Below are 26,170 nucleotides of genomic sequence, written 5' to 3'. Positions count from 1 at the left end.
GAATATTCACTCACATGAAAACATAATTAGGAAGAAAAATACTGGAAACCTATCTTGGTTTCCCCACACTTAATATGGAAATGATTATAATTCTTATTAAGTGGGTGGATGTCACACTCAATTCAATGTACAAAATGTATAAATGATTTGATAAAAACACAGCTGCCTGTCTGAAGAGAGGGCAAAAGAAACCCTTTAGGTGTGACGATAACAGGTGATCTGGTAAACCCTGGGACCTCCGACATTGTGTGGGTCTTACAAAGTCCTCTGGACAGCAGTTACAAGATCTTGTTTCCTAGAGAAGGGGAGGAAGAAGCCCAACTTGGATTCTTTTATGTGTTTAGTTTTTTGTATCTTTTATTTAGGAAGTCAAAACACTGACCTCATTTCAAACTGTGTGTCCTCCCCCCCGCCCCCCTGCCAGGATCTTCTCGAGGTTTAGGCCCTGAAGGTGTATGTCCAAAGTGCTGGGTGGTGAGCTGTGTCACCAGAAGGAAGCCTCGTGCTATTTTTAAATTGATGCAACACACTGAAACATCATACACATATCATACCAATGACACATACGCCGCATTGTAACATAGCATGTGTCATACATACATTCTCTCTCACTCACACATACTCGCTCTTCTTGTCCGGCGTTTAGAAAAGGAAGGCTGCCAGGAAGCCGGGCCCAGCGATTCGAGTTCAAAAGGCTGTTAATGTTTAAACAGCAAAGTGTCCCTCTCGCTCTCAGCCGGGCTCGGAGACATGTGGGAACGCTTCAAAGTGGCGGTGCCCCTCTCCGAGAGCGCGGGCTTGCAGTTGGTCCCCAAATGTTTACCAGCATGAAGATGCCTAACTCACAGGAAGTGGGAAATGGGTGTGGGGGGTGAGGGTGGGTGGGTGGGTGGGTAGGGAGTGTGGAGCAGAGGGTGGTGGGGGTGTTCTCTTGATGTGGTTAGTCTGTCATTGACCTTGTTTGGTTAAAGGAGGAGTTGAATTAGAAAATGAAAACACGTTTCATCTCAGGCACATTTCATCCCATCTTTTACTTTCCTTAGGCAAAAAATAATAAAAATACCCCCCCCCCCCCAACTGAAGTCAGGTCTCCAGATTTGGTCTTCAATCTCCTTTCTTTCTACAATAGTCTTCTCCTCCAGTCATCTGCCCCTTACATTGCAATTCCCATTCCACCCAAGGACTGGGCAGGGACCAGTAGCTGAAACCGAGTGACGGGTTTTGTTGAGCCGTTGTGGTGATACCATCAAAGGCAACAGATAGGGGTTTCGGAGAGCCACCTATTTAGATCCTTCATGGTTTGCTTAATGAGAGAACTCTGCCTGAGAAATGCTGATTAATAAACATAACTGAGGTTGTATGTTCTCTCCCCCCCCCTCACCCCAGTGTTTTAACAGGGAGGGAAATGATATAGTGACTTTAAAATGAGTCAAATTATTAGTAGGAAACAAACATTTTGAGACTTGAGATTTCAGACAGTGGCAACCTCAGATAGCCCTCTCTGCACAGCTATACCAATGCCAGCGCCGCCCTGCTTTTGTCAGCACTCTGCATGTGATGCTGGGGCCTTCTGGAAGGGCTGAGTGAAGTTCAGGTCACCCCCTTTCCTTCCCCTTTAACTATTTTGTGCTGGACAGTACCTAAATATGACTATAGGAGCATGCTTTTTATAATTATGCTTTCTTTCCTTCATTCCTTCTTCCTTTTTGGGATGTTTCATTTAAATGTATATTATTGCCTATCCCTGACTGCTATAATTGCAATTTAAAAATGGTTTGGTTTAGGGGTGTGTGGTGGTGGTTTTTATTATTATTATTATTATTATTATTATTATTATTATTTTAGACAAGACACAAAGATTTGAAGAATTTTATAACCCAACACTCTGTGTCTCCAAATTTACTTTCCTTGAGGTTCCACTCGTGCCTTCGCCAGCTCAGCTGGAACACCTGGAACTAATTTCAGGGTTGCCCGGCTAAGCCCCACACTGGTATTTGAAGTTTGCGTCCTCCTTAGACTCAAGCCCATTTCACCACCTCTGAAGGTGAGTGCAGGCTGATCTTAATTAACAGTGAGTTGATTCACTGGCATCTTCCAGTCATTAAAGTAAATATTTGGCTTAAAATAGCCTCTTCCCACCTCAAATATCCCAGCTTCTTGCCTGTTCCCTCGCTTCGTCCCGGTTGACTCACCGGGACGTGCACGGTATCTGTGGCCTACGAGCGGAGTTTGCTTCTGAAAGGGAAGTGAGGTCCCCCCCGAACATCTGCAGGCGAGACTGGTGGGACAGCAGGCCGGCCTTCGGGATGACTACATTGTTTTCCTGTCCACCGAGGCGCTGACTCAGCATCAGTCTGTAAACCCTCTCAAGAAGGCTGGATTTCTCTTGTTTAATAATCATCCTGGAGCTTTCTGAGAACTCTTAGGGATTGTTCACTCCGTGTTAGACATCTGCCAGCTGAAAGTCCCGCTTCCTCTTGGTGCTAGCGTCCCCTCTGGCACACGGTGCAACAACAGGTCACCGGGCTGTGAGCAGAGCGTGTGTTGCTTATGTCCCCTAGTGGGAATTTAATTATTCTGTACTACCGAGGCTGTGGAAGGGTTTTTAGACACAGCAAAAAAATTTTTATTTCCTGGCACCTAATCTTTGACTTACCACCCACCTCTCCGCTACCCCCTCACCCCCCCCCAAAAAAAAAAAATTCTAGAAAAGCATCCTGAAAAGGAGGAAAGAAAGGTCAAAGATAAGCAGACAATATTTTTATGATTGAGTTGGGATTTTTGTTTTTGCTTCTTCCTGTAAACAAATACTCAGCTGTCCACTTCATTGTATGACTAAGTTGGTATTATTATGTTGAGACTGGGTGTGTGTACGTGGGCGTGTGTGTGTGTGTGTGTGTGTGTGTGTGTGTTGAGACGTGGGTGTGTAGGCACACGTGTATTTAAAATAAAGACATTGCAGCCAGAGGTGGAAGGAGAGATGGTTTTCAAAACAACCACCTTTATGAGGCAAGCAGGAAAAGTGGGAGACTTGGGCCAGTGTTTGCCACAGCGACGGCAAAGGGGTGCCTGCTGTAAATGGACCCCATGCACCATTGTTCCTCTGAATTAGAGGGCTTCTTGCTGAAGGCACCAGACCATCGGAGGAAGTAAAGCATCTGGTTTGTTTTGTAATGAGAAGCAGGAATGCAAGGTCTACGCTCTTAATAATAAACAAACAGGACATTGTATGCCATCATCACAGGATGTCCTTCCTTCAGCTAAGGGCTGACTGGGGCTGGAGGAAAAGCCGGGCTCCGAGCAACAGGGCTCCGAAGGAGCCCCACTAATTACTGCCTCTGTCTGCCCTCCACTTGGAATGACCTGCTCAACCTTCCCTTTAACTGGGAAACGATTAATACACTACATGCTTACACGCTTCTCAGAAGTCTGGCTGTGGGTTTGGGGGCAGAGAAAAGGCACACACAAAAAAACCAAACACGTTAATCTGTAGGATGATGACTTTTTCCTATTTCCCAATTTACTAAATAATTGAAAAGAGGAAGTGAGCTCTGCCAAATTTAAATGCATTTTAGTTAGCAGGAGAAATGGAAGCTTCCAGGTATGTGTGTGTGTGTGTGTGTGTGTGTGTGTGTGTATTTCATAGGTAATAGCTCGAGGACTAGACAGCAACCTTTTATTACAATTGGATTAAAAAAATAATAATTTCACTTGCTCTTTCCAAATAAGTTTCATGTAATCTGTAATTGGACTTGAGCCGCCACCACAACATGTTTAGGTCCTTTTTTAGGTTTCCCCCCTTAATTTAAGAAATGTGCGTGCACCCCCCCCCTCCCCCCTTCTCCGCCCTCCCCCCACCCCTCCCCAAAAAAGCCTCGGCAGGAAGGAGGGCGATCTGGAATACTTAGAATACAATAACAGCCCGCATACGCGCCGAGGGGTACGCGCCTTCCAAGGGAAGGAGGATGCATGTTGAAATCCTAGGCGGACCGGGAGGCTCGGATGGGGGAAAGCGCCGGGCCGGGCGGCCGCGCTGGTGCAGGTGAGGCCACGCCCCCCACTTGAGGCGCGGGTGCTGAGTCAATCAGACAAATGGGAAATCTGCAGCTGGGAGGGCAGAGCCGCCGCGCCGGTTAGCGCAGACTGAAAGCGCCGCGGCCGCAGGCCCGCAGTCAGTGCTCCGGAGGAGGGCGGGCAGCGCAGCACCTGTCCGCGCCCAGCGCCGCACCGCCCGCCGCCGGGACCGCGGAGCCGCCGCCGCGCGCCCGTCTCCGGGTCCCAGCCGCGCCCGCGGGGCCGCCGCGGAGGAAATGCGGACCGGGCAGCGATGAGCGACCCTGCTCTCCGATGTTGCTGGATATTTGCTTGGGAAAGCGCGTGGGGACGACCTGGGTAAGGAGCTGGGATCTTCTCTGTAAAGCTGGAATTGACCTGGAAACTTTTCTTTTTTTTCTCTTTTTTTCTTTTTTGCTCTCGGCGCAAGTGGAAACCAGAAAGGCTTTAAGGCACTTAGAACTGTCAAACATTTATTTGTAAGGCTTTTTTTTTTCCTTATGAATCATTAACCCTTTCAGTTCCGGGCGTCCTTGTCAACTCGCTGAAGTTTCAGCGCCGTGGCTTCTGCCCCGTCCCGAGCTAGCTAAGGGACGACGGCTCCGGGTGGGCTGGCTTTTTACATGTTGTTTTATTTTTATTTTTTAACGCGTATTTGGCATCCTGACTGTGCATGTTGCAACCCCATGAAAAAATATAGCAAGGGTGCTTGCATCGTAACCGAGGGAAGGACAACTTTGCATCTGGCTTCTTTTTCTTTCTTTTTTTAAGCATCTTGTTTAAGGAGATGGAAGAATGTGGAAGCCACCCTGGAGGACTTGCCCGGTGTTGTGTGTACATTCTAAGGGGGACAGGCTCTTACATGGAAGAGAGACGCATGTTCCTACTTTTTGCCAAGCATGTGTATATGGGAAAACATCGCAGAAGTTGTTTGCCTTCTCTCTCTCTCTCTCTCTCTCTCTCTCTCTCTCTCTCTCTCTTTCTCTGGAAGACACTATCTGCGGGTGAGGAGACTACTTTCGGGAATCTCCTTGTCCATTTCTAAGTGGAAGCAGAGCGAGTGCTCCGAGTCTCCTCTATTTATTATAACTTTAGTTACAGTAAACTGTAGCACATCAGTGACTTCTGGGAATTTGTACACTTTCAGATTTAAATGGAAAGTGCTATTTGTAGCTGAGGGCTCCTGAAGGAATTCTCTCCCGGGAATTCTATTGAGCGGTTTTATGTTTTGTGTGTGTGTGTGTGTGTGTGTGTGTGCGTGTGTGCGCGTGTGTTTGCTTTTCAACTTGGCATGGGATGCCCACAAGTCTGAAGGCACGGTGGGGCGTTGGAACCCCTCACCCATCTTCCCTCCTCAGTTCCTGTGGTCCAAACAATTTCTGAAAGGCTGCACCTCGGTGATGCTGGCAGGATGCAATCCTTTCCAGACTTGAGAGGATGAAAGAGATCCCTCGGCCGAGGGGGGCGGGGGGGGGGGGCAGTTGTTTTGAAAGTTGTTTTGCATCGGGAGCTGGTGGGAAAGTTCAGTCTTCCCCATTTGGAAAAAGCAGGCTGGGTTCCGCTCCTGCAACACACACGCGCTTTCCATTTTTAGCTTCATTCACAGGCAGACAGAGCTCCTTCCTCTTCCTCTCCTTGTTTGTGACAGTCTTCTGAGGCAGCTTTTCCACAGCGCCCAGGGGCTGGCAGCCATGACCCCAGGCGTTCTGGGACCCGGGACCGAGCGCCCACAACATTCTTCTGCCGTGAGAAGGAAAGCCGGGGATTGTTCAGAGGTGGTGGTTTTTTGAGTGTGTGTGTTTTTTTTTTATCCACCCCCCCCAATGAAGTTGCCACACTTTTTTTTTTTTTTCTTTCAACCTTGAGTAGCCTTCTCAAACCCTGCTTCTTTAAGGCAGTCTTCTCTCTCCTGTTGTTTGGCTCTTACTCAACTGTACCAAGCACTCGGCATCTGCTTTTCAAGTCTTCAGACTCCTGTATTAGTCATAGCCTCTCGGAGGAGCCACAGGACAATGGGGATTAATGGCCTTCCCTTCTCTTCCAGGCTGCCCCGAAGTGTGACTCCGGCAGCGCTGTGAGGTTTCCCGGGCTGGCAGAGGGGCCGGAGGGGACCATGAAAATGGACATGGAGGACGCGGACATGACTCTGTGGACGGAGGCCGAGTTCGAAGAGAAGTGTACCTACATCGTGAACGACCACCCCTGGGACTCGGGAGCCGACGGAGGGACTTCGGTTCAGGCGGAGGCATCCTTGCCCAGGAACCTGCTTTTCAAATACGCCACCAACGGCAAAGAGGTACGTGGTCGCCGCTTGCTTTATTGCTGGAGAAAGATGGGCATCGGGTGCCCAGCCTCCCCCGTGGCCCTGGAGGCCTCCTCCTCTATCTGGTGAGGATCTCTTAAGTGCCTGGAAGTAATTGATCCCTCACTCCACTCCTTTCATGGCTTTCTCTTTCCCTCCGTCAGCCCTGGCTCACTTCCTCCAGCCCTCCACGGTTCCATACTAATTAGTAAACAGTTAAGCCTTTTGGCAGCTTGACATGTCTTGGCAGAGCTCAGCCGCCGCGTGGGGAGGACGGCATTGTCAGGGAGCTGCAGGCCACGCCGGCTCCCAGCCCCGGGGCCCCCAAGGTGTCCAGCAGCTTTGGAGGGAGAAAACTTTTCTAGGAAAAAAACACACACACACACACAAACAAACTTGGTCATGTTTCCTTTGTCTCCTTTGGGTCGTTAGATGGCTTTATTCTTTTTAACGAGCCAGCTTTTATTGGCTGGGTTTCTGCAATTATTCTCCAAACCCGGAGGTGTTTATGAACTGAAGGGATGGCATAAACCGGGAAGAGGGTCATGTAAAAAGTGTCCTCCGTGCCGATGACTTCAGCGCTCACCACGGTGGCTCCAGGGCGGCCCTGGGCTCTGGCTGGCCTGCTGGGCCCATTCCTTACTGGCCTCTGAAGTGGGTACACGCTTTGTTGCTTCAAAGGGGCCGAAAACCCCAACCTGGAAGGAGCTGAGGATGGGTGGGTACCCTTTTATATAACGAGTACGGCGAGGCGTGATGGGTAGCCGGGAAACAGCTTGCAGAACCGCCTCTTGTTCTGAGCGTTGGGCTCCTGCAGTTGCTCTCCCTATTGGGCTGAATTGAAGGACAACAGCTCAACAGACTTCCCACTACCAGCCTGACCTCCAGCCACTGTGTGTTCTATGCTGGCCTCCACGGAGCAGGGCACGGAGGCCCTTTGCTGTAGGAATTCGCGGTTCCGTATTGGGACTCTTCATGGGAGCCAGGAGGTCGCTCTCTTCCTTCTCGAAGGCCCAGCAGTGGAAGGATCCCGGGAGTCTGTTTGGGAAAGACTATCTCTTTCCTATTTGTGTCTGAGTTCCCTCTTTTTGGTGAGGGGGAGATTCGGCTGTCTAAAATCAAGTAGAGCGACTCTGCTTTTGAGTTTCATCATAAAGCAATCTTTTTCTTTTCCCTGCTGGGAGAGTGGAGGTCGATTTTATAAAAAACAAAAAACAAAAAACTTAAAAGGTAGCAGTACTGTGAATATTCCTAAAAATGGAACCCCAGAGATCAGCCTTCATTGTGCCTCTTTCTGCAGGAAATACTGTTCTCAGTAGAAAGTCTTTTACTCTGTGGCTTCTGGAATCAATGTTAGGACTTGTTTGGGTATTTAAGGTTTGGCTGTGGCTTCCCAAGCGGCAGTGTGTTTCCCCCCCATCTCCTATTTGACCAAACGTTGGTCTCTTCCCAGGTTCATTTGTGCTGTGTTGCCCTGTCCAGCCCATGAGACCGAAATGAATTTCTATCCTTTGGTGATCTTTGCCTTTTCATTCTGCAGTGTTCAGGGCTCAGCTGAAGCTTTTCATTTTCCATCATTTGACTTAAAATCATAGCTTCGTTGAGTAATGCCCTTCGATCGTGTAGTCCAAGGTTCGGAAAGATAGCCACTTACCTAAAGTGCATAGCTAGAGCCAGTGCCCAGACTTGGAAGGAGCAAAGTTCTGGCTTCCCCAGCAGTGAGTGCTCTCTGATTGTGCTACACTGGCCCCTCTTGGTGTCACTGTGGCTTTATTTTTAGTCTGAACATATTTCAGACCGATCCTTTATTAAGCTGGCTTGGCTTTTTCTTTTCTTCTGAACATTTATTTCCCTACTTCAGTATGTTCACACACACACAAAAAAAAGAAAAAAAAAGAAAAGAAAAATGCTGTGCCTGAATTCCTAAAAGAGGGTCCTTCCACACGAACCTAATGAGAGATCAGGGCTCTCTTATTCTATTTTCCTGTATTTTATGTAACTGAAACACTTGACTAAAATAGTACATCTTCAGTTCCTAATCTTAAAAGCAACCAGGAAACCAATGTAAATGCAAGGCTGTCGGAAGCTTACTCTGGAATTTGTACCTGTTTTTCTGTTTCTCCCTCTTTGAACTTTGGGGAAGGACAGCTCCCTTAAGGTGGTGAAGGAGGACTGTGGGGCTGGGCCATTGAGGACGTGCCTGCTGCAAACCAGCTCTCTCAAACTAACCTTTAGGACCGGTGAACTGTTTACACCGTCATTATTCAGTTAGTCCTTTCAGTCCCACCAGCTGTGGAAATAGGCGAAAAATGTAGTTTTTATCTGACTGATTTTACTGATTTAACTTGCCCTTCTTTAAGTGTTTTCATTTAAGTAGCAGAAGATATACCACATTATGTACTGTTGTGCTGACATACTTGGGGATTTTTTTTTTTAGCAAGACCATTTTTCACTATGAATTTGTGCTATGTGTCAGCACCTTTTTTTTTTTTTTTTTTCCTTTTGGTTTAAAAACAAAACATACAACCGTGTTTCTGATCTTGACCCTCATTTTTAGATTTGGTTTAGAATCATTTTTGTATCTTTAATGAGGCTGTTCTTACTTCCTATTTCCAGAACTCACACCAAATATAGACATAGTATTCAAAACTGTTTAAGCTTTTTTAACTGATGGGCTATTCTTTTAGGGGGGTTTTCCCCTTGTCCTCCTGAAATAATTTTCTATGAATATTTGAATTCAGAAAGGTCCATTTAAACATTTATATTTTAGAAGTGGTAGCCTGTGCTGAAATGGCTCGCGTTCTAGAAGTGCTGTGGCTCCGAGTCTGACCCCCCAAAGCCATGTGGTGATAAACTTCGGGTGGACGATGGGGACTCGCTCAGTGTCCACTTTGATTCAAGTCCATTATTAACTCAAGCCATCTGCAAAAAGTATCTTGCCCATAACGTGCAATTCTCTCTTCTTCCTACCGCCTTTTATTTGGGAGACATGTTCGGAGGCATTACCACATTTCCTTTAATACAAAGATAATTAAGGAGGAAACCTTCTAAAAACATCTCCATTCGCTCCACCCCTTTTCTAAAAAATGAGGTGCATTACTGGCTGAAGTCTTGGTCCACAGCAGTGCTAGTCATCTCATTGCAGATAATCCTTATGATTATAATCGAATGAGGCCTTTTGTGGGGCTGGGGGGTGAGGAAGGGGAGAGATAGCTAGTAATTAAAATGATCTTACTGGCATCTGGGCTGAGAATGCTCACAGAACATTTAGACCTGAATGCTGTTTCTGGTTAAAACCCACTACTGTGTGTGTGTGTCTGTGTGTGTGTGTGTACACATACTCCCTAAAGGAGGAATTGCTTTAAACAACAAACAGAGAACTTACATTCTCCTTGCTATCAGATTTTTACTTCTCCTCCACCCCCACCCCATCGTACGTTGTGAAATCTTCATTTTGTCTAGTAGCCACTGACCCCCGTGTTCTGTGACTGGAGCCACTGACAGAGAGGGATCTGCTCCTGTGCCAGAGGGGTCGGCTCCGCACATAACCCGTGACATGGAAGAGCTTCTAGGGTCAAGCAGCGTGGAGGCCAGCATGGCCTGGCTGATAGGTTTATGGAAGGTGCACAGCAGCCTGTCCCCAGCAGAAATTCTTTAGGACCCTGGTCAGTTCCAGGGACGGTTCCTTCCTGAGCTAGGTGAACACGTTCTTAATCTTCTTAGCACTACGAGATCCAGGGCACACGCCAGGCTCCTCTGTGTCCTAGGCTTGCTCCAAGGATGGAATGTTGTTGGCTAAGCTTCACATTGGGCCGCATCTTTCCAGGGCGGGAGGCAGACTGTGACCTGGTCTTCCACTTTCCATTGAAGCTCCACTCAGTTCCTATTCCCCTTCCTAGTTACCTGGCTGAGTACTGTGATCTTAAGAGTTGCAGCGGTTCTGTTCTCTTTGAATAATGTCTCAGACATGGATTTGAGATGAAAGTTTTTATTTATTGTGTGTTAGAGTACTGGACTGAGCATGAATATATAGATGGCATGTTAGCTACATAATTCCTTCCCACCTAGAAGTTCTGTGATCTTATGCCTCTATTTATCTACATACATGAGTTTATTTGTACCCTATAGTTTTGTGTATTATAGGAAATTAAGATATTAAGACTGTTGAAAAGATAATCTAATATTGAGATTCTTTTATTTTTGGCGGTCTTAGGGGTCTCCATAGATCTCTCTTCCCCCACACACCTTCCTCTGTCTAGGTGTTCTCCTGTCTTGCCTGCTGTCTGGCATTTGTAAGGTTACAGATGGGAAGAGTTACCTCCAATAGTGCCTTATAGCCTCCCCAGCGATTTGCCCATGTTGCTCAAATAGGGATTGGGTGACATATCTTCCTTAAATTTCTACGTGGCCTTTGTACACAGGAACATGTTGTGTGTTTTCTTAGTGTAAGATTGGTATCTGAAAACCAAGAGGCCCCGGGGCTTAAAAAGAATGGCAATTCAGAAGAAACACTCTGACCTCAATGCAGTGCTCCTTGTTGGTGATCAAGCTCTGACTCCTAAGACACTGTCTGCAAGAGACTATAATTTAAAACAAAGTTGATGAACCAGTTGAGTACCTTTCTTAAAATTACTGCTTTAAAGTGGATATGTTGAAAATATCAACTGCTAATTATTGGCTCACCAACAAATGACATTATTTGTTTTTCCTGTTTGTCATTTTAATGTTATGGGGCAGTCACTCAAACATGAATGCCAAGTGGTATGCGTGTCATAGCAGTCAATTCCATGAATTTTTCCAATTAATTAGGCTCAATAATGTATTATAAACAATGAGCCTCTGAATAAGTAAGTCCGCTTAAGCTTTAGTATATGTTTTACCTCAAGACTATTCTGAGGTATTCCTGTCTCCAGTAGTTATACTGCCAACAAATACCCATAATGACAAACTGTTACTGAAAGGGCAGATAGATGTAAATGAAGGCAGAGGAAGAGTGATGAAATGAACATCTGCTTTTTTCACCTGTCTGCCAGAAATTCATAAATGACCAAAAATAACATTCTAGCTGACCAACCTTGTTTCAATTTGTGTTAAGGGTAGAAAATTTTTTTTCTGTCTTTCCAGTCTTTGTATGTTCCATTGGCTTATATATTGAACAGTAAATATATATATGTGTGTGTGTGTGTGTGTGTGTATATATATATATATATATATATATATATATATATTAAAAGTAATAAATAAATAAAATTCAAAGAAATTTAAAAATTATTGGCTGATAAGAAATATATATTAAAAGAGTGGTCTCTCTACCTTATAAGTAGAGAGTGTGCCTACTCTATATGCATTTAAACAGAGGTTTGAACTTTCAATGCAATTTAATGAAGTGTCAGTGCATGTCATAACTAAAATTTTAGATTCCTTTATGAACATTATTGACATATTTTGGCCTCCATTTCAGTTAAACAATTAAGCAGGAACCACCAGGGATAATAAAACTAGAAAGAAATATTGTCTTTTACCTCCCCTCTTGGTCCATATGGTATTTAGTAACTAACTTGTAGGCTCTTTTGGATGGGAAGAAAATAAAAATGGGAAAGTGAGTGTATAAAAACCAAAACAAAACTGTAATTGCAAAACAGTTGTGAAGGACTGCTTACAGAGGAGTTTTTTCAATAGTGATGAATTGCTTCCTGATTTGTGGTTGGTGACTTTTTTTTTCTCACCCCCCCCCCCAAGAAATTTACGATCAATGAGGAACTGCATAGTTAACATGTTTCTTTAGTAAGACCCTAAAAAGTCAGAATGTGTGATACATCCAGTCTGAGAAGGTCACTTCCTCTGATCTTAGAACCCGAGGCTCTCAGAACCCACAACTCTCCTCAGTATAAATTTCATTTTAAAGGAGGACTTTGACCACTGTTGAGTAGATGATGCTAGAGAAGAACAAAAATTACTTTGAGAGATCTTTTTTATAAAGAGAACTTACAAGCTATGAAGGAGAAAAAAAGCAACACCTTCATCTAGGTTGAAGAAAAAGAAAAAAGAAAAAAAAAAAGCATGTATTTGGTTTCTGGTTCCTCGGGCCTTTGTGGAAGGACCAAAGAGCATTATTTTGGTTTCTGAGGTTAAAACTACTTTATTTCCCTCAAGCACACTGTGTTTATGGTTGAGGGAGAGGAGAAATAGGAAACTAGGAGCAGGCTGAATTGGTCTAACCTTGACCATCTAATTCTGCATTGTCTGATTCCTGTTCTAAAGCAGAATGGATACCTCTCTGTTCTTCTAATATAAAAAGTAATCATAAAAATAAAAGACCCTCAGTCACTGGAGAGTAATCCTTTAGACTATGTTAATGCTTGGTTAAATATTGGTTTATGATTTGGGAGTTTAAAAGTGGTCTTCCCCTAAGGTGAAGCACAATGTTAATTATGTAGGCGCCATATCATAATTTTGTCATTTTTGGTTGCCTTACCACTTGGCAACTCATTAAAATAAAAACATTGATTAATATGTTGCAGTCAAAGTAATTGTTCCATATGCTTTACCTCCTTTAGGTTATTGGAGTCATAAGTAAAGAATATATACCAAAGGGAACACGATTTGGACCTCTAATAGGTGAAGTCTACACCAGTGATACTGTTCCCAAGAATGCCAACAGGAAATATTTTTGGAGGGTGAGTATGGGAAAATTTTTCCAGATTCATTAAGAAAAAAAAAGTAGAGCTAGAATTGCTGGGTCACTTCCTTTTTCAACTTGTACTGGGCCTCACCACCCACAGGTATTCAGGTCCCCAGGGACATAGAGAATGCTAAGCAAGAGTGATGAAACTGGCTAAACGTTTGGCCCTAAAAACCAACAGTTATAGGTGGTTAGGATGGAGATATATGGACTATATGTGGATCTTAACTTTTGCAATTCATTGAGCTATGTGAAGAAAGGAAACAGTTTACTTCTTGCTTCAAGGGTAGGCTCATTTGCATTTCTCTGCAAGGAAGTAGTAATGAGTCACCAAGTCTTAGATTTCACCTCTTCTTGATTTCTTGCTGAGTTAACTTTAATTGAGTGGAAGAATAATTATAAATGAATAATCTTGAAAAAAAATGCCATTCAGGAAGGCTAGGTAGAAGATAGCACTAGGGAAATGCAGATGGACCTCAGAACTAGTCCTGTTTAAATTTATTGCCACCAGCCCGGCTGTCATGGCTCAGTGGTTGAGCATCATCCTATGAACCAGGAGGTCATGGTTCGATTCCCGGTCAGGGCACATGACCAGATTGTGGGCTTGATCCCCAGTGGGGAGTGTGCTGGATGCAGCCAATCAATGTTTCTCTCTAATCATTGGTGTTTCTATCTCCCTCTCCCTCTCCCTTCCTCTCTCTGAAATTAATAAAAACACATTAAATTCATCTGCACTACAAAATTGATTTGCCAGTATGTAGATTATATCCATAGCTTTGGGGAAATGCTTACAATCATGCAAGATAATAAACTTCCTATAACATCCAGTCTGAAACTCTAGCCAATACAATTTCCTTTGGAATATCAGGTTTAGAAAGGACCTCAGAGGTGAACTGATTAGATGAAATCCTTGAGTAAAAGACTCGAGTGAACAGAGGAAAAATTGAGCTGCTTTTCATCTTCCCATAGCTCTCTGCAGGATATTTCATTTCCTCAGTTAGAAAATAAAGATATTCGTACAAAATTTAAAAGTAAATTTTTATACATACTTCCATAAAAAGCACACAATTGGGGAATCATTATTTGAATTATTTTCAGAAACAGCTGCATGATAACAACAAAAATGGGATTACACTTAGTTTGGCCAGTATTTACCTAGAACATTTCTACCTGTTAGACAGGTATCTTGACAAAATACATATTTGGGGATCATTCAGAAGCTGTTCCTAAAAAACAATTTTTTTTCAAAAGCCAGGAAGTTTTGTGTTTTTAGAAATGTAGTATTCTATTTTTCAAGCAAATGAGAACTCTGAGAGTTGTGTGCTCACAACTTTTCTTACGCTTAAAATACATGAGTTGTAATAGGCAAAATGTTAGTGCATTTTTGCATTTATTGCCAATAAAATCTTTTCGGAAGTGAAACAGAGGTGTGTGATTCTCATTTGTAGGTCTGACTTAAGAGAATCCAGCATAAGTGTCATTAATGCCTGGTCATTTTGACAAAGAGAAGAAACACCTAAGAACCCTCCTATCCTTCTCCCAGTTCCCTCATTCATTCACGATTCACTATAAGTAACTAAAATGCTGTTCTTGGGAGGATTTATTTGAATCAGTCTTTCACACACAAAGGATGTTGTAGGAGATAACTCCCCACGTGTTGTTAAAAGCATCCTGATGTTGCTGGCAGGAATATGGACATCTGTTTGAGAAAAGAAAAAAGTTTCATGCAAATTACACAGTCAAAGAGAAGAGAAGGGATGTTCAAGTTGAGAAACCAGTGACATTTCTTGTAACTGTACTATGAGTCAGCACTTTTTAATCTTCTTGATAATACATGGAAATGTAGTGAGGTGACAGGGAGCAGCGTTCATTTGACGTATGCATATTTTCTCGCGTGTGTGCTTGTGTGTGACTTCATGGCACCAATAATTCTTTTTAAAATGAGGATACAGTAAATTGTAGTCCGTGGAAGGCTGACTGGAACCAACATACCCGTAGCTTTAGAAAGCAGTTTCCGCCCAACCAAGAGTGCAAGAGCGATGGAACCCCATGTTCCTGGAAGTTTGCACATCAGAGTAAACAAACTTGAAAACCCCTCTTGATAGCAGAATTCACCCAGCCTTGTTCCATTTTCTCTTAACAAAACACACCGCAAACGCTCTCACAAGCTGCTTTGATGAAGCCACATGTATTTCCCCCTTCACAATTTACAGGAAGTTACTCTTAAAAGAAAGTGATTCTGGTGTTTACTGCCCGTGTTAAAGGGACAGAGTTCCTTTTTATCTCTGATAACGTTTGAGCGAAATACAGAATCAATTTATAGACTCCCATAGTATGTGACTAAGAGCAAAGGAGTAACCTGACGAGCCTTGCCCCACTGCTTGGAGACTAGAGGTTGCAGATGAGCAGGTATTGATGATTGTAGATGCGTAAGGAAATGTCTTAGGTCTGAAGAAGAGGTGTGATACATGTTAAAAAGAGAGAGAGAGAAAAAAATAATTTCTGTGGAAGGGTAAGCCGTTTCATGATGGAGCAGTTTCAGGAAGAACATATATTTTGATTTCTTTTTTTTCCTGTTCTTACCTCTGCCTTTTCCCCATCCCGAGTGGCCTGTGTGCGTCTGTTAAACAGAAGTTACCACAAGGCAAACTTGGAAATCTTCTTTATGCACGGCCCTTAAAGAACGACATGGTGTCTTCCTGTTCTTTTCCCCAAAACACATGCCGGTGGCCCTGTGAGTGGCGTTCCAGCCAGCCTCCTCCCAGATAAGAGGGTTCCCTCTCCCCTCCTTTGGCAAGGCTGGGCATGTTTATCAAGAGGAAAAGTGACTCCGTGGTGTAGACTGTCAGATGCTGGCTCCCGGCCCAGCCTTCACTTTGTTATGCCAGGTGAAGTTCACCTCTGCCCCACCCAGTGCTTCCACAAAAAAAAAAGGCAAGGTTCCAAGTATTTATATGAACAAGTGTTACTTCTGGACTCCGAGGCTTGGGGGTGGAGGATGTTTGCATAGTTTAAGCCTTGGGCGGGGGTGTAGGAAATGGCAAGTACAGAGGCCATAGAAAAAGTGGAGAGACTCGGTTTGACGTAGCCCGTCGGCTTGTCTTCTGCGCAGTGACTCAAAGCATTAAAAGTCAGCATCATCGGAATTCAAGTTGGTAGCGTCACCCACTTGCCACTCGCCGCCGTGGCAAAAAGTAGGACTCGGCTGTTTTCATTCATCCGAGGCGAGGCAGCTCCTCAAATGAAGTGTTGTGTTTCACCCTTTTGTTATTCACACACACACACACACACACACACGTGAAAAGGCGGTAAAACCGAGATGGAAAAGGTAACTGACAGTGTGCCTTACCTGTTTCTGCCCTTGTTTCTGCTGATTCAAGGCGATTCGGGCCGAACTGATTTGATTCTTTCTCTAGCTAGGTGATAGGGGACCAGAAGCCACACATGTGCTTTGCTGTGTTGATTCTTAAGAGGTGCCTGGGGGCTTGACCCTCTTCAACCCGTCTGTCTTCTCTTCCGGACAGATCTACTCCAGAGGGGAGCTTCACCACTTCATCGATGGCTTTAAGGAGGAGAACAGCAACTGGATGCGCTACGTGAACCCGGCACACTCCGCCGGGGAGCAGAACCTGGCTGCCTGCCAGAACGGGATGAACATCTACTTCTACACCATTAAGCCCATTCCTGCCAACCAGGAGCTGCTTGTGTGGTATTGCCGGGACTTTGCAGAGAGGCTGCACTACCCTTATCCTGGAGAGCTGACAGTGATGAATCTCAGTAAGTGGATTACAGAACAAAAAAAAATGTTAAATGCCAGTCATGTCAGTTCTGCCCCTCTGAGCTAATAACATGTTGTTTAATTATATGGCTTCATCTGTTGGGCCAAGTAGGTGGCTTAAACCAGGCCCTCAGAAGGAGGGGAGGGGTGAATTTTAGTGCCTATTTCCTATTAGAAGACTTGACCATTTGAAAAAATATGAAGAGCTACTTTGAGTGTTTAATTCAGAAAGTCACCAGAAGAAATATATGTCCGATTCTAATATCTCCAAAAGGGGGCGGGGAGGGGTAAGGTAGAGATTGGTTCTGACAGGCTGACTTGGCAGGGAAAAGCCCCCCCCCCCCCTTGTTTGTGGTAATTTGTCGGTGCTTAAAATATTCATTGAAATCTTGTAGAGATGCCCATTTGGTTATTAAGTTATGGTCTGATGTGGAACATAGATTGATTCTAGAAAAACTGGCAGCTGTAACTTTTTAAATGTTATTCTAAATGAAGAACAAGATTTTATATTTCAGCTTCCTTTTATTTGATCAATTCATCAGTTTTAAAGTAGCCACTTATCACTTTATTGTAACCAATTCTCAATTCCTTAAATTTATAAGCCTCTACTTTTTTATTTGGTGGAAGTTGTTGTCTATTTCATTTTAGTCCTTCTCAGGTGACCTCTATGAATGATTTAAGAATTATCATAACATTCCAACCTGTTGTAACTATGCTTGTGTGTTCTCAGTTATACTGCTGTGTAATCAGTTTCTTAAATTAAGTTTAGATTTTTAAAGTAAAATTGTAAACCTTTTTGTTTAAAAGTTTCAGCATCTAAATGCTGATATATTTGTAACTTGTGGTTTTGGCATCATTTCAAACTTAGGGGGGAGTTGCAAGAATAATACAAAGAATTCCCAGATACACTTTACCCAGAACCTATCATTGATATGGTTTCGCTTTTGCTTTATTTAAAGGCTAAATTGTTTTAGTTTACACTTTCATCTTTGAGACTTTTGGAAGAATAATGTAGGCATACATTAGAGTTTTTTACTTCAGCTCTAGGACCAACTTATCCTAGATAAGTTTGTATAATCCCAACTCTGTAGCTATTTAGTGCTTATCCACAGTGTCTACTTCATCTCTTTATGATCTCAAGACTATTTATAGTTTTCTGCACTATATAAAAGATTATGGATCTCCTCCTCATAGGCTTGTGTCTGTGGCCCATTGATACGCACATGCCCACGTGCACACACACAGTGCACCTTGAGCTTCATAATAATAAATTTATAATAAACAAACTAGCTTCCAACATGAGCATGATGGGTATAATCAGGTCCTAGGCAAAGGTGGTCATTCTTTTCCCTCATTTCCCTTCACTGCTACCAAGAATTGCTGTCATGTCTCAGAGCCAAGCATCTAAGAAGCTACTGAGCTTTTTCACCATCTATATATGCCAGGCCTAGTACCCAGAGCCTGGTGGTAAAAGACAACTTAAATTCTGGCAGGGCATCTCATGGGAAGATAGGCAGGCTCCTCCTAACTTTCTCAGCATAGCAAGTCACTTCCTTTGGGGGGGTCTTCTTACAGTCCTTGGGCTTAATTATTCATGGGTTCAGAGAAATATCTTGATTTCATCTTTTTAAACAGTGACTCCATGTGAGGTGATGCATCCCAGTGATTTTGTATGAACCACAAAAGAACCTTTTTGCATACCTCCCTCCCTCTCTGCCAATCAAAGAAAGGTTTTTAAGGTCTTGCATTTTTATCCTCCAATGAAAAGTTTTGCACATATTTTAAGACTCAGAGGCATATCCTTTATGTTCAGAAGCAACATTCTTGTGTGCTGTGAAATGATACCTTTCTTCTCCCCAAAATACCCCTTCTTGTTTATTTGCAGAAATTTTTTCCTAAATGGTGGTCTAACACCTTTTATTGTCAGTATTCATGGTAGAGAATGAGAGGTACAATACTGGTCACATTAGGCCAAGACTCCTACTGCCGATTGTGAAACCAGTTGTCTTAGGCGTGGTATCTGATGACTGAGACTGATCAGGAAAATTTCCACTATTTCATCAGGCCTAACAGGTAGATTGTGTCTGCAAGTGAGTTGTGTGGCAAATTATAGCACAAAAAAGGTCCATGCCAGAATCCCCATGACGACGTTAAGTGCCAGCGATGGCTCAACTGGTAGGGTGTTGAAGAGAAGAGATTTGATGCAAACTTAGGTCAAGAAAAATAAGTATTCAGAAATCGCAAATTGGCATTTTTATAAAAAACAAAAGAAAAGGAGTCGGAACTATTAAAATAGGTTTAACTCCTACTACCCCTTTCAAGTTTTTTTTTTTTTTTTTGGTATTTTTTTTCTATCTATCTTACTAACCCATCTAGAAAACAGTTGACCAAATTATAGACTTCTAAATGTTCATCTGCTTTCTCAGTTTCAGTTGAAAACAGACTTTGTTTTGCCTATTGCAGAACTTCTAGGTTCTTTCTTATAGTCTTGGGGGTTCTTATTATAGATCGAAAATGTGAGTCGGCATAATTAAGCCATTCAGAGCCTTCAGAAGCAGTTCACTCTTGAAATGACTCTATCCGCCTACAGCCATGTAAGATTTAAGAACAAAAACACATCTTGATTTTCCTTTTCATGTTAACTCAAGGTGCTGCTGAGTGGGAGATTCAGAAATGACACCAGCTCCCCTGATTACTCAGCTGCTAAGGATGATTTTTTAAAATGTACCTTCTGTGGATGGCATGCTGTCCACCTCACAATTCCTCAGTAGGGGCTACCTTCCCTCTGGATATTGTTTTGGAACAAGACGCAAATTTGTTTTCAGAAAGGCATGAGAGATAGGAAACATTTATTGCAGATTTACTATGTGCCCGACACTGCTAAATATTTTACCTAGAAAATGATGTTTGTTGGCCGAATCATTAGTGTGGGGTTTTTTTTCAGTTCAGTAAACGAATTGTTGAAGCCCTTAGTAAGAACACCTAACTAAATAGGAAGAACAAGGCTGTGGTTGGACTAAACGTTTTGCTTTCGCTTTAATTTATTGAATTTTATAATTGAAGGAGTATTGAAGCCACTGGAAAAAGTAAGAGATTTTTAGATATAATTTGCCATGTAAAAATGGCAGAAAAGGATGATGGTGAAGTGTCTGTATTTCATCTTAGTAGGATGACATTTTTTGCTAACATGGGCCTACGGGGATGCTCTGAGTCACTCTTTTTCAGCCTGCCTGAAATTCCTTCCTGTGGCTGAGAGAGATATACGTCTTGCCTATCAGTTTTCCAACTCCCGTTGTCTATCTTCCTTTACCATTTAGGCTTTAAAAAACAAAAGTGACAATTTGAACTTCCTGCCTGCTGGGCCTCACTGAAAGATCGATATTGGCCTGATAAGGGGGTATTTATTTTGGTTTAGTGGCTGCAGAAATCCCTCTCCCTCAACAAGCTTTCCATCACTGCCCCCATCAGCATCTTCCCCGATAGTGTCTGGGCTGTGTTTATTCTGGGGCCGCTGGCTCACCCGGGAGTCACTGATAACAGCCAGCAGCAGATAACATTCTCCGAGGGGCTCTCAGGCGGGAACCGAATCCCTCCAGCCTGTCAGCCTAGAGAATGGATTTAAAGAGCTCAGGATCTGGAGTTCCACGAGCTCATTTCTAGACCTATCGGATGTCAAGCCTGGAGTTCCTTCTCAGTTAAGTCAAACAGGAACTTAAAAAAAAAAGAAAAAGAAAAAAAGATGATGAATGATACTTTGCGGAGGCCTCTGCCTGATCCTCACCAGCTCTCCTGCCTGTCGCGGCTGATGCCTTCGGTCTGTGGCAGGTGTTCACGTCCTCCAAGAACCTGAGCTCCAGCTCAGCCGCTTAGGTTTTACTTTTGCTTTCCAAGGCAGGCTGGACAGGGAATTTTTGGTTTCCCTGCTCCCGTGGGTGCTTTCCTGAAGGCGCCGTCTGTGCTGGGTGCTTGGAGGCAGGGCTGGCGAGGGCCTGGGGAGTCTGGCAATGTCCTCCTCGTGGCCACTGCTCCTAAATAGTATCCTGGCCGAGTCACAGTGTGCCTGCCGTCTCTGGGAATACATGCTTTCATCCCGGCTGCCCGTGTCCTTTGGTGCGCTAAGTAATTGGACTGGCCCGGGCAGTGCCCGTTGTGGTTTGGCAGAGAGAACCGTGTCCTGCCTCGTGAGTGATTCCAGGGGACGGCGTGGCCGGGAGCCCGGGCAGACCAGACAGAGCCGTGGCGGCGGCGTTCTTGTGTTGTCAGCAGGTCGAGGGGAAGGGGTGGCATCTGCGTTTCTGATCTGTCTCCTTTGGCATGGACCGTTCTGTGCAGGGTTTAACTGCACAGGTTGTTGTTGTTTTTTTAATCAAATTCATATTAAACGAGACCGAAGGTGAAAATTGATGACTGCCTGTTACTTGAAATGAGTCTTAATCTTCCACATCTCGCTTGCTGTGCTGACTTTCTCAGAACGGCGCTTATTAGTCTCTGACATCCCCCACCCCGGTATTTTTTCCACCCCGTTTTCATGGACGCGCTCCTGCGCTAGCCTGAGCAGCACTTTTCCATCACAGGGAGGCGGTGTTTTCTGTCAGTGGAAACAAAGTAACCTGAAGGATGCTCTTCGCTCCATCAGGCGATGCGGCCAGGGCCCCCTGTGCTGGGGAGGAAATGGAGCGGCACTTTGAGGGGGCCCCGCAGGACGGGAGGCGTTGAGAAACCAGGTGTCTCGCTCGTGGCCAGCTGGTGCTCAGCTCCTCTCGGGGAGAGCACCACCTGGGCAATTTCACTTCAGCTCTCTGTACCCCTCTGAGTAATCGTCCTTTCCTCTCCGTTTCAGCACAAGCGCAGAGCCTCCCGAGGCAGCAGAGCACCGAGAGGAACGACCTTTGCTCAAAGAACCCCCCGAAGAGAGAGCACAGCGTGAAAGAAATCCTGAAGTTGGACTCCCACCCCTCCAAGGGGAAGGACTCGTGCTGTTCGAACATTTCACCCCTGGCTCCGGAAAGGGACGCGGACGACTTCAGGAAGAACGGGAGCCCCGAAATGCCCTTCTACCCCCGGGTGGTGTACCCGATCCGGGCCCCTCTCCCGGAAGACTTTCTGAAAGCTTCCCTGGCCTACGGGATGGAGAGGCCCACGTACATCCCTCACTCCCCCATCCCGTCCTCCACGACGCCCAGCCCCTCCGCCAGGAGCAGCCCCGACCAAAGCCTCAAGAGCTCCAGCCCGCACAGCAGCCCGGGGAACACCGTGTCGCCGCTGGCCCCCGGGCCCCAAGACCACCGGGACTCCTACTCCTACTTGAACCCGCCCTACGGCCCCGAAGGTCTGGGCGCCTACCCTGGATACGCGCCCCCACACCACCTGCCGCCACCCTTCATCCCCTCCTACAACGCCCACTACCCCAAGTTCCTCCTGCCGCCCTACGGCATGAATTGTAACGGCCTGGGCGGCATCGGTGGCATCAGCAACTTCGGCCTCTTCCCCAGGCTGTACCCCGTCTACAGTAACCTCCTGGGCGGGGGCAGCCTGCCTCACCACCCCATGCTCAACCCGGCCACGCTGCCCAGCTCGCTGCCCTCGGAAGGAGCTCGGCGGCTGCTGCAGCCGGAGCACCCCAGAGAGGTGCTGGTCCCCACGCCCCGCAGTGCCTTCTCCCTCACCGGGGCCGCCAGCATGAAGGACAAGGTGTGCAGCCCCACCAGCGGGTCGCCCACGGCGGGCACGGCCGCCACGGCGGAGCACGTGGTGCAGCCCAAAGCTACCTCAGCAGCGATGGCGGCAGCCCCCAGCAGCGAGGAGGCCATGAATCTCATAAAAAACAAAAGGAACATGACTGGCTACAAGACACTCCCCTACCCCCTCAAGAAGCAGAATGGCAAGATCAAGTACGAATGCAACGTTTGCTCCAAGACTTTCGGCCAGCTCTCAAACCTGAAGGTAGGCCTCCCCATAGAGCAGTCCGCCTGTCTGCTAGCGTCTGTGCCTGTGTTGGGCATGTTTGTATGGAGTAGCTCGCTTTCCGCAGCTTATCAAGTTCATTTTCCATAGTGTGGGGCCCGGGTTGGAAATAGTTGATGCGGGTTTGATAGTTGATGTTCCTTTTGGCGCTTCTGGCTCCGTGTGGCTGTGGACAAGTGACTTTCCCTCTCCTGAGTTCCTTCTGATTAACGAAAACATGGGGTTAGGGCTAGAAGAGCAGCTGTGAAGGTCCCCGCTGGCCTGTGACTTGTGTTCCTTCAGCTCCAGCAAAGCAAAGCCTTCTGAAAACCTCGGGGCTGTCTTTTTTCTATGTAAGACTTGATCTCGATGCTTAAGATCTCTGCATCCCACTTGCCGGGTCCTCCGGGCCACTGAGAGCACAGCTAACCCATGTGGCTTCTTCCCAGGTCCACCTCCGAGTGCACAGTGGAGAACGGCCTTTCAAATGTCAGACTTGCAACAAAGGCTTCACGCAGCTGGCCCACCTGCAGAAACACTACCTGGTCCACACGGGAGAAAAGCCACACGAATGCCAGGTGGGCAGTCTTTGGGGAAGGGGTAGACCTCTGGACCTCCGTAGGGAATTATCTAAGGAGTTGCCCTCCCCAGGCCACACAGCCCTTAGGTTAGCCAACACAAGAAACCGGCCTTGGCGCGGGCCGGCAGCCCCTGTGCTGCAAGGTAGATGATGACACAGCCAGCTCCCCGTGGGTGGAAGATGGTAGGGGAAATAAACACCACCTCGTGTGCAGTGTGGCCACATCGCCCTGTTTGCTTAATGCCACCCCAGCGGTGGGTGCCACAGGGAGGCTTCTCGCCTCCCAGGCTCTTGGGCATCATCGGTCTGTGAGCTTGCCCCTCCCACTGGCAACTCTTAATCCTCTGGTCTCCCCCTCTCCCCGCACTGCAGGTTTGCCACAAGCGGTTCAGCAGCACCAGCAATCTCAAGACCCACCTGCGACTCCACTCCGGAGAGAAGCCTTACCAGTGCAAAGTGTGCCCCGCCAAGTTCACCCAGTTTGTGCACCTGAAACTCCACAAGCGCCTACACACCCGGGAGCGGCCCCACAAGTGCGCCCATTGCCACAAGAGCTACATCCACCTCTGCAGCCTCAAGGTCCACCTGAAGGGGAACTGCCCTCTGGCCCCGACCACGGGGCTGCCTCTGGAGGACCTGACTCGGATCAACGAGGAAATCGAGAAGTTTGACATCAGCGACAATGCCGACCAGCTCGAGGACATGGAGGACAACATCGATGTGACCTCCTCTGTGGTGGAGAAGGAAATCCTGGCCGTGGTCAGGAAAGAGAGGGAGGAAACCAGCCTGAAAGTGTCCTTGCAAAGAAACCTGGGGAATGGACTCCTCTCAGGGTGTAACCTCTATGAGTCATCAGACCTGTCCCTCATGAAGTTGCCTCCCAGCAACCCACTACCTCTGGGACCTGTCAAGGTCAAGCAAGAAACAGTCGAACCAGTGGATCCTTAAGATTTTCAGGAAACAAAAAAAGTGTCTTATTTTGTTTCTTCACTTACGACTTGGCGAGTCAGGGTGCCTGTAGCAGATTCCTTGTACATAGACCCAGGGCCTCAAAGCTCTCACCTGTCTGCAATTGAAGAAGGAGCTCCAAAGTTACTGAAATCTCAGGGCATAAATGAGCAAAGACAATATATTATACATATTATATATACTTATTTACACACATATATATATATTTGAACCTGTGTATTTTGAATATTGTGTGAATATGTTTGCATAGCCTTCCCATTGCTAAGACTATTGCCTAGCCATAATTATTTTTTCAATGACATTAATCCTTCATAATTTATTATTACAATCTACCATTTAAAAAGCAATAATTAAAAAACGTTTACAATGACTGGAAAAATTCCTTGTAATTTGAGTATAAATGTTATATATATATATATATATATATATATATATATATATATATATATATATATGTTTGTCTTGTGGCCATGCTTTGTAGACAATCTCTGCACATCTGTTGAAAGTACCTAAGGTTTAGTGATCAAATACATGACTTCAGTCAACCACCTTCTGTAATAATGGTTTGAATATGAGGTTTTGGTATTGCCAAAAGTGGACAGTTGATGTGTTAATCCATAGGATCATGTCATTTGAACAGCATTGTATAACTTGGGGGTATGTGTGCAGAATTACCCAATAATAGCTTCCCGGTAGAATAAACGAGAAAGTCTTGTTTGTTTCTGTAGATTGTAGTTGAGTTATTTCCCCCCTAGCCACGGAGTTACTAGAAAGGTGATAGATAACCTGTCTCCCTCTCCAAAAAGCAGGGTTGCCGCACCCCCAGAGTCATGCGACCATTCCGAGTGGCCCCGTGACTTTTGCATTCCCACCTTATTATCTGAAAATGTGAAGAAGACAAAAATGCCATGTTTAAAACCACTGCGAAACATTTCCAAAGCACAGATGGTTTTGTGTGTGTGTGAGGTGTAGGGGCTTGAGTCTGGGTGATGTTTTTGTTGTTGGGTTTTTGTATTGTGTTTTTTTTTTTTTTTTTTTTTTTTTTGTCATGTTAAAATTGCACAAATATGGTGCTCCACCAGGAAGGATTTGAGGTAGATGGGCTCAGGCCACATTTAAAAACAAAAACAAAAACGGGTATTCTCGTTGTCTTAGGGTCAAAGCGGGTAATGAGCGTTCCTATCCCCAACACATCAATTGTATTCTTTCTGTAAAACTTCTCTTTTCCCTCAGTATTTGTGTTTTTACATTTTATGGTTAATTTAATTGAAGATGAAAGGGCATTGCAAAGTTGTTCAACAACAATTACCTCATTGAGTGTGTCCAGTCGTGCAGGAAATGAGGGCTTATCTAATGGGTTGCTACTCCAGATGAAACTAAGTGTGCTAGAATAAGGCCATTCTATCTCTTACTCTCGCTTAGCCCAAAGATTACATGTTGGCATTCAAGGTGTAGCAAAGAATGATGTATATTTATAAATCTATTTATACCACTATACCGTGTATATATAATATATTTATAACCACTTAAATTGTGAGCCAAACCATGTAAAAGAACCTACTTCTCCTAAGGGCAAGAAAAGAAAAAACAAACAAACAAAAAAACCCTTTCTGAGACTTTCTTTAGCACTCAATGACCTCACAGTCATATTGGTGAGCATGGGTCCCCCCTCACTATTTGTAAAAGACCCTAAAACCTTGGTACAAAGGTGGGGGCCACATAACAACCAGGGGAAAGGAGAGAGATTGCTTTTTTTTTACTGTTAAGGACAATCTTAAGATGGCTTTATTTTTGTTTTGCCACATTATGATTATGTGGTCACATCCAACTCATGGGAATAAAAATTCCATTATTATTCCTTAA

At 45.1% G+C, this 26,170-nt stretch overlaps 1 protein-coding gene across 3 annotated transcripts; it reads left to right on the top strand.

Moving 5' to 3' along the window:
- The first annotated feature begins 4,246 nt into the window (after nt 1-4,246).
- PRDM1 (PR/SET domain 1) lies at nt 4,247-24,686 on the top strand. 3 transcript variants are annotated; one of them, XM_036414175.2, is made up of 7 exons: nt 4,247-4,392; nt 6,098-6,349; nt 12,913-13,032; nt 16,562-16,814; nt 21,656-22,758; nt 23,208-23,336; nt 23,711-24,686. In XM_036414175.2, exons 1-7 carry the CDS (start codon nt 4,348-4,350, stop codon nt 24,284-24,286), a joined length of 2,478 nt encoding a protein of 825 aa, XP_036270068.1. In that variant the 5' UTR covers nt 4,247-4,347; the 3' UTR covers nt 24,287-24,686. The 3 variants fall into 3 exon arrangements, with proteins under 3 accessions (XP_036270068.1, XP_036270072.1, XP_036270071.1); XM_036414179.2 differs by lacking the exons at nt 4,247-4,392; nt 6,098-6,349; nt 12,913-13,032 and adding an exon at nt 13,737-15,446; XM_036414178.2 differs by lacking the exons at nt 4,247-4,392; nt 6,098-6,349; nt 12,913-13,032 and adding an exon at nt 15,496-16,365.
- The last annotated feature ends 1,484 nt before the right edge of the window (nt 24,687-26,170 follow it).

This window comes from Pipistrellus kuhlii, unplaced genomic scaffold, assembly GCF_014108245.1.
Source record: "Pipistrellus kuhlii isolate mPipKuh1 unplaced genomic scaffold, mPipKuh1.p scaffold_m20_p_5, whole genome shotgun sequence".
Classification (NCBI taxonomy): Eukaryota; Metazoa; Chordata; class Mammalia; order Chiroptera; family Vespertilionidae; genus Pipistrellus; species Pipistrellus kuhlii.
The sequence above is the reverse complement of the archived record's forward strand: the minus strand, read 5'-3'. Positions and strand labels throughout refer to the sequence as shown.

Bases quoted from the DNA above. Each gene is read 5' to 3' on its own strand.
- PRDM1 (XM_036414175.2), top strand. From the start codon at position 4,348: ATGTTGCTGGATATTTGCTTGGGAAAGCGCGTGGGGACGACCTGG. The intron at 16,815-21,655 runs GTAAGTGGATTA...TCTCCGTTTCAG, and splicing joins GCTGACAGTGATGAATCTCA to CACAAGCGCAGAGCCTCCCG. The intron at 23,337-23,710 runs GTGGGCAGTCTT...CCCGCACTGCAG, and splicing joins AAAAGCCACACGAATGCCAG to GTTTGCCACAAGCGGTTCAG.